General features: G+C 42.8%; 1 protein-coding gene across 4 annotated transcripts in view; it reads left to right on the top strand.

The window, feature by feature from the left end:
- The window catches only part of MPP7 (MAGUK p55 scaffold protein 7), a 681,636-nt gene that overhangs the window by 624,219 nt on the left and 36,961 nt on the right, over positions 1 to 20,456 (top strand). For all 4 annotated transcript variants that reach the window (XM_063922017.1, XM_063922018.1, XM_063922019.1 and 1 more), the window contains one exon: positions 17,402 to 17,495. In XM_063922017.1, the coding sequence (XP_063778087.1) occupies positions 17,402 to 17,495 (94 nt within the window). The remainder of the gene's footprint in view (positions 1 to 17,401; positions 17,496 to 20,456) is intronic.

Below are 20,456 nucleotides of genomic sequence, written 5' to 3'. Positions count from 1 at the left end.
CAGGGAGGTGGGGAACTTTATCCTTGGCCTCTGCTGAGGCTTCCCCCAAGGGTTTGAAACTTTTTCGTACTTCCCAATGGGAATATTATGGAGAATTCCAAAGTACACCTATGAACAATTCAGACCTGATCGCTCGCTAGGGGTTGTTTTTGCACTGCTGCGAGCAGATAATCGCCGCCCATAGGGCAGTGTATTTTAGCTGTGCCTGTCCGGGGCCAGAATTGACGTCAGACACCCGCCCTGCAAATGCTTGGACACGCCTGCGTTTTTCCAAACACTCCCAGAAAACTGTCAGTTGCTACCCACAAACGCCTTCTTCCTGTCAATCTCCTTGCGATCGGCTGTGCGAATGAATTCTTCATACAATCCATCACACAGCAACGATCCGCTTTGTACTCATGCGACGCACCTGCGCATTGCCGTGCATGCGCAGTTCTGACCTGATTGCAGCGAAAAATTATAGCGTGCAATCAGGTCTGAATGACCCCCACAACGGAGAATAGAATTATGGGATTTGCAGTTACAGGGGGGAATCCAGTCAGAGATCACCAACGTTGGTGGATACTTACCTGGCTACTTTAGAGTGCTTATCGATGAGTCCACATGTAATTGTGGTGGAGCTGGATTCAGACCCCAGTGCTGCAGTTTATATTTGGAGATTGGTGATTGAAGAACCACATCTTAGTGGTGAGTGTTACAGAAGGACTGGTTCAGAGTTATTACGCACACAGTGGCTTTTGAGAGACACCAGATGGCCACTGTGCCCAGGGGAGAGACGGCATTGCTAACGGTGTGTAGACACTCTATATCGGTGTATACCCTGTCTGCCCATAATCAAGCAGCTTTTAACTAGATTACCCGGCAGATATATTAGCTCTGCGCTAACTGCTGAAGTATAAGCATACTCTGGGACTTGTAGTTCCACACGGAGGATTTCTCCATTGACACTCTTATATTTGTTGTGGATTGTATTAGTTGAATTTTTACACACACACACACACACACACACACACACACACACACACACACATCATATATATATTTGCAATAATCCCTGGGTCCCAGGAACGATGCTGCACTCTTTGGTCTTAATAGTGCAAAGAAAGCTTTTAATCCATAATCAATCAGTGTTTTAATGCCTCGGGGGCATTTTCATCAGGATGTGATAAACATCTGTGATATATAACCTTTTTGTACATCACATCCTGATGAAAATGCCCCAAAGGCATTAAAACATTGATTGATTATGGATTAAAGCATTTTTTTTTATACCATACTAAGACCGTGGAGTGCCGCCTTGTTCTTAGGACCCATGGATTATTGCAAGTATATTGATTTACTTTGAATGACACCCTGCCATTTAACCATATAAGAGAGTGCCCTTCTTCATGCTATATATATTAATGTCCACATTCACAAAGAAAAAACTTCCAACTGCAGAATTATATCCTCTGAGAACTTTGCTTTGTCAAATATTGGAATCTTGTCTGTATATTTTAACGTGGATTCACTTTTATGAGTTTAATGTTTTAAATGTGAATAAATGTTTGTTCAAATTTTAAATATATTATCGGAAGCCTAATATAAGGCATACTTATTCTAGGTGGTAGAGTCTCTAAAGGTTACACATTTTTTAAGCGCCCTCTGTTGTTATTTGTATGTGATATGTGTATATGTGATATGTTGTTTTTTGTATGGGTATGTGCCCCTTACTAACAAGGGGTCTACCCTGACGTGCTGCTAATTGGTGATCTAGTGCAAGTTAAAGGCATTTATATATATATATATATATATATATATATAACAAGCGCAGGTGCGGCACTCAGGCAAAGTAGCAGCAAGAATGACAGGCGGAGGCTGTATTATAATAATAATAATAATAATTTTATTTATATAGCGCTCTTTCTCCAATAGGACTCAAGGCGCTTAACAGATACACAGCATAATATAGTACAGAAAAATAATGAAGTACATTTTTCATAAAATACAGAAGCATGAAGATACTAAAAGAGACACTATGGAAATGCTTGAGTAAACAGGAAAGTCTTGAGTCTACTTTTGAAGGATTCTATAGTTGGGGCCTCTCGCACTGTGCTGGGAAGTGAGTTCCATAGAGTCGGAGCCGCATGACTAAAAGCTCGACCCCCAGATGAATTACGGTAGATTCTAGGTACTGCTAAAAGTCCTTCATCTCCAGATCGCAGTAATCGAGTGGGGCAGTATGGGATCAGAAGCTGTTTCAGGTACCTTGGGCCTTGGTCATGTAATGCTTTGAAACTCAGTAAGCCAATCTTGAAGAGGATTCGCCATCTTACAGGCAGCCAGTGAAGGGAGTAGAGGATGGGTGTTATGTGGCTGGAACGGGGCTGGTTGGTTAACAGCCTGGCAGCTGTGTTTTGCACCAGCTGTAAGCGTTGCAATTCTTTTGCTGGTAGACCAAGGTAGAGGGCGTTACAGTAGTCTAATCGAGATGATACAAATGCATGTATGACTTTTGGCATATCATCTGAGGGAATTAGGTGCTTGATTCTGGCTATGTTCCTCAGGTGAAAGAATGAGGATTTGATTGTGGCTGATATCTGATGTTTAAGTGTCAAGCCATCATCCAGGACAACGCCAAGATTCCGCACATGATCACTGGTCTGTAATTCTGAATCCCCGAGTGTAAGTCCAGTTGGTTGGCTATGCTGCAGTCTTGTCCTTTGATGTTGCGGTCGTATTATAAGGACCTCTGTTTTATCCGGGTTCAGTCGCAGCCAACTGGCGCTCATCCACTCCTGTAGTTCAGCTAGACAGCCATTCAGGGTTGCTACTGGGTTATCAGTGCCCGGAGCAAAGGACAAGTACAGTTGTGTATCATCTGCATAGCAGTGGTAGACCAGGCCATGGCGCCTGATTATTTCGCCCAATGGGAGCATGTATACTGCAAAAAGCATGGGGGATAGTATAGAACCTTGTGGGACACCACATGGCAATGGCACTGGTGGTGATGAGTATAATCCAGATGATACTCTCTGTGACCTGCCTGTGAGAAATGATTTGAACCAGTTTAGGACTGTGCCATCCAGACCACAGAAGTGTATCAGTCGCTCAATCAGAAGCCCGTGGTCCACGGTATCAAATGCTGCCGAGAGATCCAGAAGGATTAATATTGAACAGTCACCTCTGTCTTTTGCCATCAGAAGATCATTTAACACACACACCAGGGCTGTTTCAGTGCTATGTCTTCTCCTGAATCCTGATTGAAATGGATCATAAATATCATGGGTTGTCAGGCGAGTTTCCAGTTGATTTGCAACCACTTTCTCAATAACCTTTCCTAGGAAAGGAAGGTTTGATACCGGTCTGTAGTTGGACATGCAGTCGGGATCTAAATTAGGTTTTTTAAGAAGTGGTCTAACAATTGCTTCCTTTAGGGGTCCAGGAAAAATGCCTGTCTGCAAAGAGCATTGAACAATTTTTGCAAAGACAGGACCGATTATATCCGTACAACCTATTAGAAGCTTGGTTGAGGCTGGGTCCAGGCCACAGGTGGTGGGACGCAAAATCCGAGCAATTTCAGCAGTGTCCTTTACATCCACTGGGTCAAAGCTGGTCCATGAAGGCAGGTAGCTTATATTGGCAGGCTTTGTAGTTTGGCTCTCCTTTGATGGCACTGTGGATATTCCAGCCCGGATGGTGGATATTTTATCTGCAAAGAAGTTTGCAAACTCGTTGCATCTTGCTTGGGAAAGGGTCTCATCAGTCTGCAGGCATGCTGGCTTGCAAAGCATCTCCACTGTGCGGAAAAGTTGAGCTGGCCTATTGTTTGCTGCTGTGATCTCATTTGACAGGAACTGTGATTTCTTGCGGGTGATTGTCGATTGATATTCTTCGTTATGCTTTATTAGTTTTATTTTGTCATCCACTAGGTTAGTCTTCCTCCATCGTCTTTCCAGTCTACGCCCCCTTTTCTTGAGCTCACTAACACTGTTGTCGTACCATGGAGCTTGACGATGTGGTTTACGAGGTCTTATACGCACAGGGGCGATAATATCAATTGCAGCCTTAACATCCCTATTATAATAACGGACTAGGGAACAGGGATCTTCACAGGCACCCAGTATAGCAGAGAGATCCATATTTGCTGCAAGAGCCTGGGGAGTCATACCCCTCCTTGGACGGTACCTGGTCAACTCCACGGGCAGAGATCTTATTTGAGGGGTTGCAACTGCGAACCAGAGGGAGTAGTGGTCTGACCAGATGACTGGGTTTATTTTTAGGTCAGTGACTTCTAATCCAATCTGAAAGACAAGATCAAGAGTGTGACCACTTTTATGTGTGGCAGAGGGAATTATCTGTGTGAAGCCCAGACCATTCATTGTGCACAGGAGGTCTTGGCCAAGGCGTGAGAGCTCATCATCCACCCATGCATTGAAATCCCCGAGGATGAGCCATCTTTGATGTTCCAGAACCAGGCCAGCAACAGTGTCTGCAATTTCTTGTAGAAATATCTTTCCATCTCCAGGTGGCCGGTAGATGAGAAGTACTCTGAAACCTAATCCTGTCGAACTCTGGGCAGCAATGCACTCAAATGAGCGAGTAATTTCAATAGGGTGGACCCTAAGTTTAAGTTCTTTTTTGAAGCAGATAGCCACCCCGCCACCCCTGCGGTCCAGTCTTGGGTTGTGGATGACAGAGTAGTTTGTTGGTACCGCAGCCTCCAATATAGGTGCTGCATTTTCGTCTAGCCAGGTCTCTGTAATACAGGCTAGATCTGCAGATTCAATAAGGTCAGCAATTGTTGCAGTCTTGTTTCTTATAGATCTGGCATTACAAAGGACTGACCTGATTGGGCATACCAGAGGGCCTTCAGTTTTCTTTATGTTAAGTGCAGGAGCTCTGGGTATGGGGGTCACAAAGCGAGAGTTGACAGTTCTGTCCTTCCAAACATAGGGCCGTCTTTTGGGTATTACTTCTATTTGATTGTTCTTTGTGTATGGGGGTGAGCAGGTGGGCAAAGGACGTAGATGGTTACCGGGGGAAATAAGTTTCCTGCCTGCTCGCTTCCCACGAATGCGCCTGTGTTTTCTTTTTAAAATGCCAAGGGATTGGAGAATAGAAGCCTGTGATGGTGTGATAGGAACTGCAGAACGTGGTGGGCGGAGTGAAAGAATGAAGCTGGAGCAATATGTATACATTTGGTCACCAATGACAGATTACTATGAGTTTGAGCTGCATATGATGATGAGAGAGGGAGAGAAAGCAGTGTTTTTTTTTTTTTTTTTTTTTCTTCCTTTTTGTGTTTTGTTTTCCCCCAATCGGTATTTGATCCAAAATTCTAATGGGTTTATGAACAAAGTTATTGCTATAACCTATTGGGTATATTTGAAGCAAGTGATAAATAAAATAGCTGCTGATTTAATCAATTATCCTAGCATAGGCAGACTTTTGGGAAGGTGTTAGAAGCCAATTCCTACTGTGTAGGTGTGAAAAGTCTCAGTGTGAGAGGCCTTTGAAGTAGGTTTCTTGTGTGTGGGGGGAAGTGATAACATGTCCTGGGAAATGGATCCTGAGTTGAAACAGTGAGCCTTCAGCAATTCAGAGCCTGAATATACAGATATTAGTAGATTAATGCAATAAGTCAGTTATTAGTTGCTCAGAGAACAGAGGTGGATGATGTCTAAGTGAGGGGCTAGATGTAGCCAAAGATAGGTTGTAATCCACAGTACCTTATCTGGGCAGTGTCCAATGCAGAGTGCAGCAGCTGCTAAACTGAAGGATTTCTCAGTGGAGGTTTGCAGAGGATTCAGTCCAGGATTCAATCCAGTGTGTATCTCAGCGCAGGAATGCAATCCGTTGGTTTTGATGAGATGCCCGCGTAGAGTAGTACAAGTTAAAGGTAAGTCCTTGGATATTTATGATGATTCATAGGTCAGTTGTGGTGAATTTAAGCTGTTTTATGGAGATGATCAGGAGCATACAAAAGGTGAGGCAGCCATCTTGGGCGCCCCTCCTCCTCACCTTAATCAATCAACGTTTCAATATCCGAAAATATTGTCATCAGGATTACAACATTGAGTAAAACACATACCTTTATAGTACCCACCAAACAAGAAAACAGCGGTTCCCGGGCTGGGACTGAGCACCCGCCCCGTCGCCGCACACACACTGACGTCACCTGTGAGACGCATTCTACTACGTGCATTGCTGCCATGGCAACCCGAAAACGGAAGCATGCTGAAAGAAACTACAATATACAAAATCAACACTTTCAAATACAGTAATGGCAGATCATACAATCATAAGAAACAACAATGACTCACTGTTTCTACTATAGATGCCGAGAACATGAAAATATAGACTAGCAACATAAATAATTTCAGCGTAAACTAGAGAAGGTGATACTTTCATTTAACCCACTAGGGGAGATTACATTTAACCTATAAATCCACCGTGCCTCGCATCTCAAAAGACGCAAGGAACGGTCCCCCCCTCGGGCGCTTAAGGGGACAGTATCAATCATCCGGTATCTTAAACTGGACAGAGTATGATGAAACTCCACAAAATGACGAGCGACCGGTTGGTCGCTAGAACCAGAATTAATAGCAGCTCGAATGGCACTCCTGTGGTTACCCATACGCTCTTTAAACTTGCTCTCCGTTTTACCAATATAACTCAAGCCGCAAGGGCAGATAATTTGGTACACCACAAATGATGAATTACAGGTAAAATGGTGGAGAATTTTGTAAGTTTTACCCGAATGAGGATTTTGGAACGTATCGCCAGTAAGAAGAAACTGGCAGGTAGTGCATGTACACTTAAAACAACCCGTACCTGTCCTGCCAAAAAAGGGGCGATTAATGTTACCAAAAGAGGATATATCTGTTTTTACCAGGATATCTTTTAAATTGCGTCCTCGGGAGTAGCAAGACATTACGTCATAATTGGCCAGATTTAATTTAGCATCGCTTTGTACAATGGGCCATAGCTGTTTGATTGTTTTATTGATAGTAGCGGAAGCCAAATTAAATTTATTGACCCACCCAAACTTCTTTCTTTTACTAGGACTCGATGTAGCAGATGTAGTTGCATTTCTGACTAAAGAGGTTCTATCCAGAGACAAAACTTTAATTTTGCAAGCCTCCAATAAATCTTTACTATAACCACGGTCCAAAAATTTTTTTATCATTAGATTAATTTGGATTTCAGACATCTCCCTATCACTATTAATACGTAACATCTGGGAGTACGGGAGGCCATTAATCAGAGGTAGCGGATGGCAACTCTGTGCTTTCAGTAGCATGTTCCTATCCGTGGGTTTTGTGAAAAGACTAGTATGAATCTGCTGATTACTAACAGAGATACAAACATCAAGAAAATGTATCATCTCTCTGCTTGAAGTATAAGTGAATTTGATGGGGTGATCGGTATTATTATGCTCATTAATCAATTTACTTAATATCTCAATATCACCACACCAGATCAAAAACAAATCATCTATGTATCGTAAAAACAACAACATTTTTGATCAAATTGTCTCGTTGGAAAAAAATAGTAGATGCTCCACATAGAACATGACAATATTGGCATAGGCCGGGGCCATAGAACTGCCCATGGCACAGCCACTGGTTTGCAAATAAAAATGCCCTTATACAGAAAAAAATTGTTGTTCAAACAAGTGGAGCATGATACCAATTTTATCCGTAGAGAAGTCACTTTTGTTATTCAAGAACAACTGTAAAGAATGTAGCCCCATACTATGGGGAATGGAGGTATACAAATTAACCACATCAATGGTAACTAGCCAGCAATCAGATGGTAATATAACTTGCGTAACAGGGTGGACGTATCCAGAAGGAAAGTAGGTTCCACCTGAATCAAGGGTTGCAAGAGGGAATCAAGGTATGCCGCCACAGGCTGGAAAAGGGAACCCCGTGCAGAGACAATCGGACGCCCAGGGGGGGGGATCTAACCCTTTATGGATTTTGGGTATGGTGTAAAAAATCGGAATAATAGGAGATTGAGGAAGTAATACTTCTTTAATTTTCTCCGTAATTACACCCATATCCAAAGCCTGGCAGAGTACCTGTGTTAATTCCCTCTTACAAACCCTAGTGGGGTCACCAGGGAGAAGGCCGTATACCAAAGGATCTAGTAGCTGATGCATAATCTCCCGATCATAGTCCACAAAGTCCTGTAAAACAATGGCCCCACCTTTGTCCGCCTGGCGAATTATTAAATTCTTATTACCAGCCAAGCTCCTCAAAGCTTGACGTTCAATTGAAGACAGGTTGGGGTGATGACTCCCTTTGTCATTCACTTCGGGGCACGCATGTACCTCTTGATCCAATAGTCTCACGACCGTCCTGATCGTAGGATTATTAGACGGAGGGTCGAAGTGAGAGCGAGGTGCAAACTTTTTAAGGGCCAGAGGAAGTTGGTCGCTACTAGTGCCCTCATCTTGACCAAAGAATTATTTTAACCGAAGAGCACGTGACAATTCATACCTTTCCATACCCCATTCCAATTCGTCAAAACGCACTGTTGGGATGAAAGATAGACATTTTGATAATAAACTGTATTCCCCAGTAGACAGTTCATGAGATGATAAATTAAAGATTAAGTCTTTTTGTAAAGTGGGGGACGTCCTACTCTTCCCCTGCCTCTTTGTTTGTTGTCCCCTTCTCGTGAATTTCCTTTGCCTCCTTCTTCTACCGAGATGTTCTTTGGTACTTTGGGGCGCGTATCTAAAGGGACCCTCTGAGACTTTGATTGTTCAATTTCACTATTCGAACTTGTATTATCATGAGAAGATTCTGTATCAAAACGAGTTGCGGACCGGTTAACTTGCCGTCTATTTCTTCTAAAAAACGGCTGTTTTCTCTCAGTAAAAAGATTACCTGAGATCCATCGGTAAACCGTATGCCGCTCGTCAGTGGCGGATTTAGGGGGGGGGCACTCGGGCCCGTGCCCCCCCTGTCATTTGGGAACACACCCCCCCCGTGCCGCCGCCGCCGCATACGGAGATGACGGGCGCCCGCTGAGATTGTGTTACCAGCGGGCGCCCGTCTCACTGCACAGCGGCAGCCGGAGGCAGGAGCTCAGTACTGAGCTCCGGCTTCCGGCGCTGTCACTGTGCGCTATGGGAGAGACGTCAGTCATGACGTCTCTCTGATAGTGCTGAGTGACTGAGGAGCGGACGCCAGGAGGAGGACTGCAGCGGCGCGGGAACGGGGCTCGGTAAGTATGTTTTTTATTTCCTTAATGCATCTACTGGGGGCTAACTATGGGGGACATTACTACTGGGGGCTAACTATGGGGGACATTACTACTGGGGGCTAACTATGGGGGACATTACTACTGGGGGCTAACTATGGGGGACATTACTACTGGGGGCTAACTATGGGGGACATTACTACTGGGGGGCATCAACAAGGGGCATTACTACTGGGGGTCAAACTACTGGGGGCATTATAACTGGGGCATCTACTGGGGGCATCACTACTGAGGGGTCATCTATTGGGGGCAGCTACTGGGGGCCATCTACTGGGGGCATTACTACAGGGGGGTCATCTATTGGGGCAAACTCGTAGGGGGGCATTACTACTGGGGGGTCATCTATTGGGGGCAGCTACTGGGGGACATTTTTCCTGGGGGGCATCTACTGGGGGCATTATTACTGGGGGGCATCTACTGGGGGCATTACTACTGGCGGGTCATCTATTGGGGGCAAACTCCTAAGGGGCATTACTACTGGGGGCAAACTACTGGAGGACATTATTATTAGAGGGCATCTACTGGGGGCAAACTGCTGGGGGACATTATTACTGGGGGGGCATCTACTGGGGGCCAACTACTGGGGGACTATTACTGGGGGCCAACTACAAAGGTGCTAACTACTGGCGGTGTAACTACAGGGGCATTACTACTGGCGGCTTAACTACAGGGGCATTACTACTTGGGGGCTAAACTAAAGGGGGGGTAAACTACTGGGGTCATGACTGCAGGGAAATTACCACTGGGGGCATAATGACTGGGGGCATTACTACAGGCAACATTACTACTGGGGGCAATACGGGCATTGCATAAGGGGCACCACTACTATGTGGTCTATATAAGGGGCACTACCAGTACAGTGAACATTGCATAACGAGCGCTACAACTGTGGGCATTGTATAAGAAGCGCCACCTCACGCAGCCGCACGCAAATGTACTTGCCCCTTCCATGGTGCCCCCCCCTATCATTTTCTTCTGGATCCGCCCCTGCCGCTCGTAGTCCCCTTCAACTTTAACTAATTTCTCCTTTTTAAATTGGAGCAGATCGTTTTTATAAGTAGCCAACTGAAGTCTCAAACGATCCATCCAATCAGTGCTTTCATCCGCTGCTAGAATAGGGACATTTATCTGCTCAAACTGCACAATCTTATCTTTGATGACTTGGAGCTCTTTAGTCGATTGTTCAATAACTAAAATCATTAAGTCAAATGAGCAACGATTTAGAATCCCTATCTAGCGTCTGCAGAATTGAGGGTCAAACCTGCCTATTGTGGGGCAGTTGCGGACTCTAAATCCACGAGGAATCATCTTTGATTTATAGTAGTCACTAAGTGACACGCCATGCAGATAGAAATCTATCTCTTTTTTCTTTAATCTTAGGAGATCCCTAAATATAATCTCCGGTGCAGAGGCCTCCACTTCATCTTTCATACCAGCATTATAAAGAATTGCCTCCACCTCTGACTCCGAAAAGGTGTGTGTCACCAATAGGATACTGGAATTGTGCTGTCATATCGTCCACATCCTCGCCACCTTCAGCCATTTTGATGCCAGGTGCAGTACTATGACGAAGTAAAGTGAACCGTGCAAATAAAGTGCTACTGCTTAAAAAGTGATAACTTGTGCAAACATATAAATAAATACTCAAAAGTGCTTGGTATTATCCATTGTAACGCACTAATGAGTATATTAAAATAGCTGTTAATACAAAAACAGCCAGTAGATGTCCTATTCAGTAAGACAATAAATGTAGCTGGGTGCCTTGACAAAGTGAATATTCCGCTTAATCCACTTGATATAAAGAGAATCCAAGGTCCGGCACTCCCCACTCAAGTTTTCTATTAAGTGGGGAGTGCCGGACCTTGGATTCTCTTTATATTAAGTGGATTAAGCGGAATATTCACTTTGTCAAGGCACCCAGCTACATTTATTGTCTTACTGAATAGGACATCTACTGGCTGTTTTTGTATTAACAGCTATTTTAATATACTCATTAGTGCGTTACAATGGATAATACCAAGCACTTTTGAGTATTTATTTATATGTTTGCACAAGTTATCACTTTTTAAGCAGTAGCACTTTATTTGCACGGTTCACTTTACTTCGTCATAGTACTGCACCTGGCATCAAAATGGCTGAAGGTGGCGAGGATGTGGACGATATGACAGCACAATTCCAGTATCCTATTGGTGACACACACCTTTTCGGAGTCAGAGGTGGAGGCAATTCTTTATAATGCTGGTATGAAGGATGAAGTGGAGGCCTCTGCACCGGAGATTATATTTAGGGATCTCCTAAGATTAAAGTAAAAAGAGATAGATTTCTATCTGCATGGCGTGTCACTTAGTGACTACTATAAATCAAAGATGATTCCTCGCGGATTTAGAGTCCGCAACTGCCCCACAATAGGCAGGTTTGACCCTCAATTCTGCAGACGCTGGATAGGGATTCTAAATCGTTGCTCATTTGACTTAATGATTTTAGTCATTGAACAATCGACTAAAGAGCTCCAAGTCATCAAAGATAAGATTGCGCAGTTTGAGCAGATAAATATCCCTATTCTAGCAGCGGATGAAAGCACTGATTGGATGGATCGTTTGAGACTTCAGTTGGCTACTTATAAAAAAGATCTGCTCCAATTTAAAAAGGAGAAATTAGTTAAAGTTGAAGGGGACTACGAGCGGCATACGGTTTACCGATGGATCTCAGGTAATCCTTCTACTGAGAGAAAACAGCCGTTTTTTAGAAGAAATAGACGACAAGTTAACTGGTCCGCAACTCGTTTTGATACAGAATCTTCTCATGATAATACAAGTTCGAATAGTGAAATTGAACAATCAAAGTCTCAGAGGGTCCCTTTAGATACGCGCCCCAAAGTACCGAAGAACATCTCGGTAGAAGAAGGAGGCAAAGGAAATTCACGAGAAGGGGACAACAAACAAAGAGGCAGGGGAAGAGTAGGACGTCCCCCACTTTACAAAAAGACTTAATCTTTAATTTATCATCTCACGAACTGTCCACTGGGGAATACAGTTTATTATCAAAAGGTCTATCTTTCATCCCAACAGTGCGTTTTGACGAATTGGAATGGGGTATGGAAAGGTATGAATTGTCACGTGCTCTTCGGTTAAAAGAATTCTATGGTCAAGATGAGGGCACCTAGTAGCGACCAACTTCCTCTGGCCCTCAAAAAGTTTGCACCTCGCTCTCACTTCGACCCTCCGTCTAATAATCCTACGATCAGGACGGTCGTGAGACTATTGGATCAAGAGGTACATGCGTGCCCCGAAGTGAATGGCAAAGGGAGTCATCACCCCAACCTGTCTTCAATTGAACGTCAAGCTTTGAGGAGCTTGGCTGGTAATAAGAATTTAATAATTCGCCAGGCGGACAAAGGTGGGGCCATTGTTTTACAGGACTTTGTGGACTATGATCGGGAGATTTATGCGTCAGCTACTAGATCCTTTGGTATACCGCCTTCTCCCTGGTGACCCCACTAGGGTTTGTAAGAGGGAATTAACACAGGTACTCTGCCAGGCTTTGGATATGGGTGTAATTACGGAGAAAATTAAAGAAGTATTACTTCCTCAATCTTTTATTATTCCGATTTTTTACACCATACCCAAAATCCATAAAGGGTTAGATCCCCCCCCCCCTGGGCGTCCGATTGTCTCTGCACGGGGTTCCTTCTTCCAGCCTGTGGCGGCATACCTTGATTCCCTCTTGCAACCCTTGATTCACGTGGAACCTACTTTCCTTCTGGATACGTCCACCCTGTTACCTAAGTTATATGATTTACCTTTATTACCATCTGATTGCTGGCTAGTTACCATTGATGTGGTTAATTTGTATACCTCCATTCCCCATAGTATGGGGCTACATTCTTTACAGTTGTTCTTGAATAACAAAAGTGACTTCTCTTCGGATAAAATTGGTATCATGCTCCACTTGTTTGAACTTATTTTGAACAACAATTTTTTTCTGTATAAGGGCAAATTTTATTTGCAAACCAGTGGCTGTGCCATGGGCAGTTCTATGGCCCCGGCCTATGCCAATATTGTCATGTTCTATGTGGAGCATCTACTATTTTTTTCCAACGAGACAATTTCATCAAAAATGTTGTTGTTTTTACGATACATAGATGATTTGTTTTTGATTTGGTGTGGTGATATTGAGATATTAAGTAAATTGATTAATGAGCATAATAATACCGATCACCCCATCAAATTCACTTATACTTCAAGCAGAGAGATGATACATTTTCTTGATGTTTGTATCTCTGTTAGTAATCAGCAGATTCATACTAGTCTTTTCACAAAACCCACGGATAGGAACATGCTATTGAAAGCACAGAGTTGCCATCCGCTACCTCTGATTAATGGCCTCCCGTACTCCCAGATGTTACGTATTCATCGTATTAATAGTGATAGGGAGATGTCTGAAATCCAAATTAATCTAATGATAAAAAAAAATTTGGACCGTGGTTATAGTAAAGATTTATTGGAGGCTTGCAAAATTAAAGTTTTGTCTCTGGATAGAACCTCTTTAGTCAGAAATGCAACTACATCTGCTACATCGAGTCCTAGTAAAAGAAAGAAGTTTGGGTGGGTCAATAAATTTAATTTGGCTTCCCCTACTATCAATAAAACAATCAAACAGCTATGGCCCATTGTATAAAGCGATGCTAAATTAAATCTGGCCAATTATGACGTAATGTCTTGCTACTCCCGAGGACGCAATTTAAAAGATATCCTGGTAAAAACAGATATATCCTCTTTTGGTAAGATTAATCGCCCCTTTTTTGGTAGGACACGTACGGGTTGTTTTAAGTGTACATGCACTACCTGCCAGTTTCTTCTTACTGGCGATACGTTCCAACATCCTCATTCGGGTAAAACTTACAAAATTCTCCACCATTTTACCTGTAATTCATCATTTGTGGTGTACCAAATTATCTGCCCTTGCGGCTTGAGTTATATTGGTAAAACCGAGAGCAAGTTTAAAGAGCGTATGGGTAACCACAGGAGTGCCATTCGAGCTGCTATTAATTCTGGTTCTAGCGACCAACCGGTCGCTCGTCATTTTGTGGAGTTTCATCATACTCTGTCCAGTTTAAGATACCGGATGATTGATACTGTCCCCTTAAGCGCCCGAGGGGGGACCATTCCTTGCGTCTTTTGAGATGCGAGGCACGGTGGATTTATAGGTTAAATGTAATCTCCCCTAGTGGGTTAAATGAAAGTATCCCCTTCTCTAGCTTACGCTGAAATTATTTTTGTTGCTAGTCTATATTTTCATGTTCTCGGCATCTATAGTAGAAACAGTGAGTCATTGTTGTTTCTTATGATTGTATGATCTGCCATTACTGTATTTGAAAGTGTTGATTTTGTATATTGTAGTTTATTTCAGCCTGCTTCCGTTTTCGGGTTGCCATGGCAGCAATGCACGTAGTAGAATGCGTCTCACAGGTGACGTCAGTGTGTGTGCGGCGACGGGGCGGGTGCTCAGTCCCAGCCCGGGAACCGCTGTTTTCTTGTTTGGTGGGTACTATAAAGGTATGTGTTTTACTCAATGTTGTAATCCTGATGACAATATTTTCAGATATTGAAACATTGATTGATTAATACAGCCTCCGCCTGTCATTCTTGCTGCTACTTTGCCCGAGTGCCGCACCTGCGCTTGTTCTATACTTTTCATTTGTGAGGGCACCGGCTCAAGTTTTCTATTAAGTGGGGAGTGCCGGACCTTGGATTCTCTTTATATATATATATATATATATATATATATATAGCAGCTTGAAGTCCTTGTCTTGAGAAAGGTTCTGGCAAGAACCGAAACGTTGACCGTGACCCTGTAAATATGTGAAGTGGGAATAAAATAAATCTTTTTTTCACTTTGGATAAGTCTGGTGAGTGCGGTATTTACAAGCTATATATGTTTTGGGGCTTAGTCTGGAATTGCCCCGTCTCTGGATCATGTACCCCAGTGGATGTGATAACGGAATATGTGAGTGCAACTTTGTACACTAACTATATATATATATATATATATATATATATATATATATATATATATATATATATAGTAATAGGAGAGAAGAACAAGCGCCTTATGGTGCAGTAATTTCGTCAATAATATATTGCAGACACGACAAATGGAAAAATCCGTACCAGATAGCAACTTGTGTCAGGGCCTATCAATTCCTTATCCAGTGGCTGCTCTCCACCTTTATTCTCAGGTAGGTACCAGCATCAGGTTATCTGTATACACCAGCACAGCAGTAGGTTCACATCAGAGGATACTGATCTCCACGGACACTGGGAGGCTGCAGCACGCAACCGATGAAAACTCACTTTCGTGTCTGCAATATATTATTGATGAAATTACTGCACCATAAGGCGCTTGTTCTTCTCTCCTATTACCGTAGAATTTCCATGACTGAGTATACCCAGGTCATTTACTGAGGAACTGAGCTGCCGCCAGGAAGTCTGGAGTGTGCCTATAGGACCTAGATGATCCTGCGAAATTCACTGAGGACAGTGACGATTTGAGACTTTTCAAAACTGTTATTGACTGACCCTTAGAGGGGAATCCCGACTGGTGGATAAGCGCACTGATCTATAAGAATATCTTATATATATATATATATATATATATATATATATATATATATACACCAATCCAACGGCGGCACTCCGGACTAACAAATAAAACTCAGGACAACTGCATACGGTGCAAGGTCTCAACTCATTTTAATGAGCTTTTCTTAAGCAGGTACTGTAAAAGAACAAAATGACAATTGACCTATATCACGGGTTTATCACTTCCTTATGCCGTCTCCAGGTTAATACATCATCTGCCCCATTGAACTTTGGGGCAGATGTTATTAACATGGAGATGGCATAAGGAAGTGATAAACCAGTGATAAATGCACCAGACAGTCAGCTACTAACTGTTAATTTACATATTGGAGCGGATTGGCTGGTGCATTTATCACCTTGCACATATCACTGGTTTATCACTTCCTTATGCCTTCTCCAGGTTAATACATCTGCCCCTTTGTTACTGTTGTTGGTGCAGAATCTATGTAACACAAAGGGTGGTATTCAATTCTTTTCACCCACTTCCACACCCGTTCTGTTTCTGCTAACGGGCATGGTATAATAATTTCAGCTCGAAGGCACCCAACTCTTTACGCAGCTATACCTGATTACTATAGGTGCGATAACGGGAATCACTTTAGAAAAGAGATTGGGCGTGATATATCATTTGAATATCGCCAAAAATAACATATTGCTTCAATAGAAACATTGTATACTTAGTAACACATTACATAGTTAATTACGGAACTTATTCAGTATAGTTAAAAAGAGACGTCAGATACAATGCATATCATAGATAGATGAAAACTGGTTACACTTAATAATTTGCAAGAAAAAACTGGTGTACTTTAGACTGAGAGAGAGGGGCATTAGAAAAGGAACCTATCACTCCCTACAACAAGGTATAATGGAGATGATCTCCTGATCGAAACGCACCCTTGCCCAGTGAATAGGCACAATCGAATAAATGTACATTTAAATAAAACATTGTAGACCTAAGGTCTCATAAAGGCCCGAGGGGATAGAGTGTCTAACCGAACTATCCACTGAGTCTCTGGCTGCAATATATATATATATATATATATATATATATAATATTGCTAATACCGGCACTCGACGTCTGTAATGCGGGCTGTCCTCCAAGGCATGTCACCGAATGGCAGCACATCCAATGCATAAGTACCTGAGGTGGCACTCCAAATGAAACAGTACGTTTTGCTTTTAGCAAGGTTTCAATGCCATGATGCGCTTGATAAAAGTGCATCATGGCACTGAAACGTTGCTAAAAGCAAAGTGTACTGTGTTTCATTCGGAGTGTTGACTTGGGTTCTTATATCTTTTTTTTTTTTTTTTTATATTATATTTTTTATTTGTATTAAGGAACTTTTATCTTTTACTACAGAATACTACAATGTAGTTTTTGATCTTTGACACACTGCTCAGCTTATAGGGAACACACTGCTTTTCAGGAGAAGATGTTTCTTAGTAAATTATGTCTGATGCATTTTATTACTAATCCATTTTTCCACCTTCCATGACAGATACAACCAGAGGGAAAAGGAACCAGGAGTGCGACGGTGTGGAATACATTTTTATCTCTAAACACTTGTTTGAAACAGACATACACAATAACAAGTAAGTTGGACTATTCCCCACAGCCTTGCCTGAAATCCTTGTAGTTACATTTACATGAGATAATTCTATTAAGCAGTTTTTCTAACATGAAGAGTCTCATTCTGTATATACACTAGATCCACAGTCCTCAGAATACCAATGAAGGTGTAAGAGCCATGTGAGAACACAGGGCTTTGCAGAAGGTGGTCATGTTCCATGCAGGACACTGCCAGAAAACCAGTGGCTGTATGCATTTTCTTCAGTTTTATGCATTATTTACACAAATGTTATAAATACACCACTGTTAGTAGCTTTCAAATGGACTAAATTGACCTGGTGATTTTTATTAGTGAGGGGAAGGGCCTACTAGATATGGGCAAACAGCCGGGTGTTAGCTTTCAGATTAATTGCCCATCTTGAAGCTTGATGTTAACCCTGGCAGATTTCTTTCAAGGATGCAGAAACGTTTTATTATAAGTAAGACCAATGTAGTTTGTTGTACGTGTCAGCAAGACATCAGTGTTAATGAATTTTTTTTCATTAAGTGACCTAAGGATCACTGGAAGTCTTGGGGGTTCTAGAATTTGTCATCCGGTATTTCAAGAAATTTCCTACAAAGCACTACTTACATAAAGAGGGATGTGTTATATTTTTTGGAATCTTTTAGTTGTACTGCATAGTCATTCTTATTAGAATTTATTTTGGCTTTTTATTTTATTTTTATATCTGAACTTTAACAACTACATTATATGTAATAAAAAAATAAAAAAAAATTCCCCAAAAAATAGACAGTTTTACATATTATGTTAGGTTATGTTTTTTTTTTTTTTTTTTAAGATGTTTACATAGAATTTAGTAGAAAATAGTCTTTCATGTTTCTGATTATTTCCCTTACTACTCAAGACGTTTTTTCTTCTCTTTTTCACAATCTTCACTGTCCTCTACAATAGAATTAGGCAGGCAGCCATAACTGGGAATAAAATAATAAAGAGCAAGTAACTCTGCACCTGGACAAACCACGTTGCAATGCAAGGAGTGAAAATATATACATTTTTTTTTAGATGCAGGGTATAGATCTCCCAACTGCCCCGATTCCAGCGGTGCAGTCCCGCTATTCAGACACTGTTCAGCCTGTGGGCCGCTGTGTCCCGCAGGCAGGAGGAAGGTTGGGGGGAGCCTTTGATTACTGCTACTCTGCAAATCAGAGTGTGATCCCTGCTGTGCGCACAGCTTCTAAACAGTGGAGGGAGGTGAGCTGGGGGGCTGCACAGGGAGTGCTGGGCAGAGCCCCAAAATTACGCAAACGAGTTGACACGCCGATGCCGAAAGGCCACTCATACCCCAGATGAGGGCATACTTCCTTTACCAGGGCGAGCATGGGTCCCAAATTACAGACAACAAAAGTTGGGAGGTACTGTATGAGGGATAAATATTGGCTACTTTTGCATGTAGCCCACTTATGCTGGACAGCAATTTAGATTTCAGTTAGGACACGTCCCTCTCACTTCTGCACTAAATCTCTCTGCACATGTTACATCTGCCCCACCTTCAGTTCTGCATGGTTTTACCAAGGTACAGTTACTTGATCTTTCTTACTTTATTCACAAATTAGAATCAGGCCCTTAGTGCTTTGTTGGTTTATTGCTGTGATATTGAAAAACCGTTCATCCTTAGCCTGATTGTTCTACCTAGAAGGTATTACATTTATATGATGTCTTTAATAAATGCCAAAAGTGAATATATAGTTGTGCAGATCATATTGTTACTGGCTACATCTATTTTTAAAAACAAAGTTGCATTGAGATTTAGAAGATTTTGTGAACAACTATACGCTGTACGGCTTTGTCCAAAGCTGCATAGAAAGTATTTTATTAGCAGGGTGTAAAGGAGGTAATACTAATTTATTTTGTAAATAGTATTTGTATAAGATATATTATTTATTTTATTTATTATTTATTACCAGTAATTTATATAGCACACACATATTCCGCAGCGCTTTACTGAGAGTATTTGCCATTTAACCATTCAGTCCCTGCCCCAGTGGAGCTTACAATCTGTATCCCCTGCTACATGTACACACATACACACTCACGCTAGGGTTCATTTTGTTTGGAGCCAATTAACCTATATTTTTGTTTTGTGGGAGGAGACCAGAGTACCCGGAGGAAGTACGTGGAGAATATACAAACTCCACACAGTTAGGGCTGTTGTGTATATATATTCATATATATAATTGGAATCCAGTCAGCATCCCGGCGTTCGGGATACCAGCAGTAGGATACTGAAGCTGGAATATGGACACATCACAAGACCGACGCCGGGATCCTGACATTAATCACAATGCTGATGTCGGAATCCTGACTACTGGCATCCGTGTATAAGTTTCTCAAGGAGGGTTAGGGTTCAGCTGCGGGCAGGGTGGAGGTTAGCTTTAGGATGCAGGGGGAGGGTTAGGGTTAGGCTGCGGGCAGGGTGGAGGTTAGCTTTAGGCTGCTGGGGGAGGGTTAGGGTTAGGCTGCGGGCAGGGTGGAGGTTAGCTTTAGGATGCAGGGGGAGGGTTAGGGTTAGGCTGCGGGCAGGGTGGAGGTTAGCTTTAGGATGCAGGGGGAGGGTTAGGGTTAGGCTGCGGGCAGGGTGGAGGTTAGCTTAGGATGCAGGGGGAGGGTTAGGGTTAGGCTGCGGGCAGGGTGGAGGTTAGCTTTAGGCTGCAGGGGGAGGGTTAGGGTTAGGCTGCGGGCAGGGTGGAGGTTAGCTTTAGGATGCAGGGGGAGGGTTAGGGTTAGGCTGCGGGCAGGGTGGAGGTTAGCTTTATGCTGCAGGGTTAGGGTTAGGCTGCGGGCAGGGTGGAGGTTAGCTTTAGGATGCAGGGGGAGGGTTAGGGTTAGGCTGCGGGCAGGGTGGAGGTTAGCTTTAGGCTGCAGGGGGAGGGTTAGGGTTGGGCTGCGGGCAGGGTGAAGGTTAGCTTTAGGATGCAGGGGGAGG

Source organism: Pseudophryne corroboree, chromosome 5 (genome assembly GCF_028390025.1).
Source record: "Pseudophryne corroboree isolate aPseCor3 chromosome 5, aPseCor3.hap2, whole genome shotgun sequence".
Taxonomy (NCBI): Eukaryota; Metazoa; Chordata; class Amphibia; order Anura; family Myobatrachidae; genus Pseudophryne; species Pseudophryne corroboree.
This window is presented reverse-complemented; position numbering and strand designations above follow the sequence as displayed.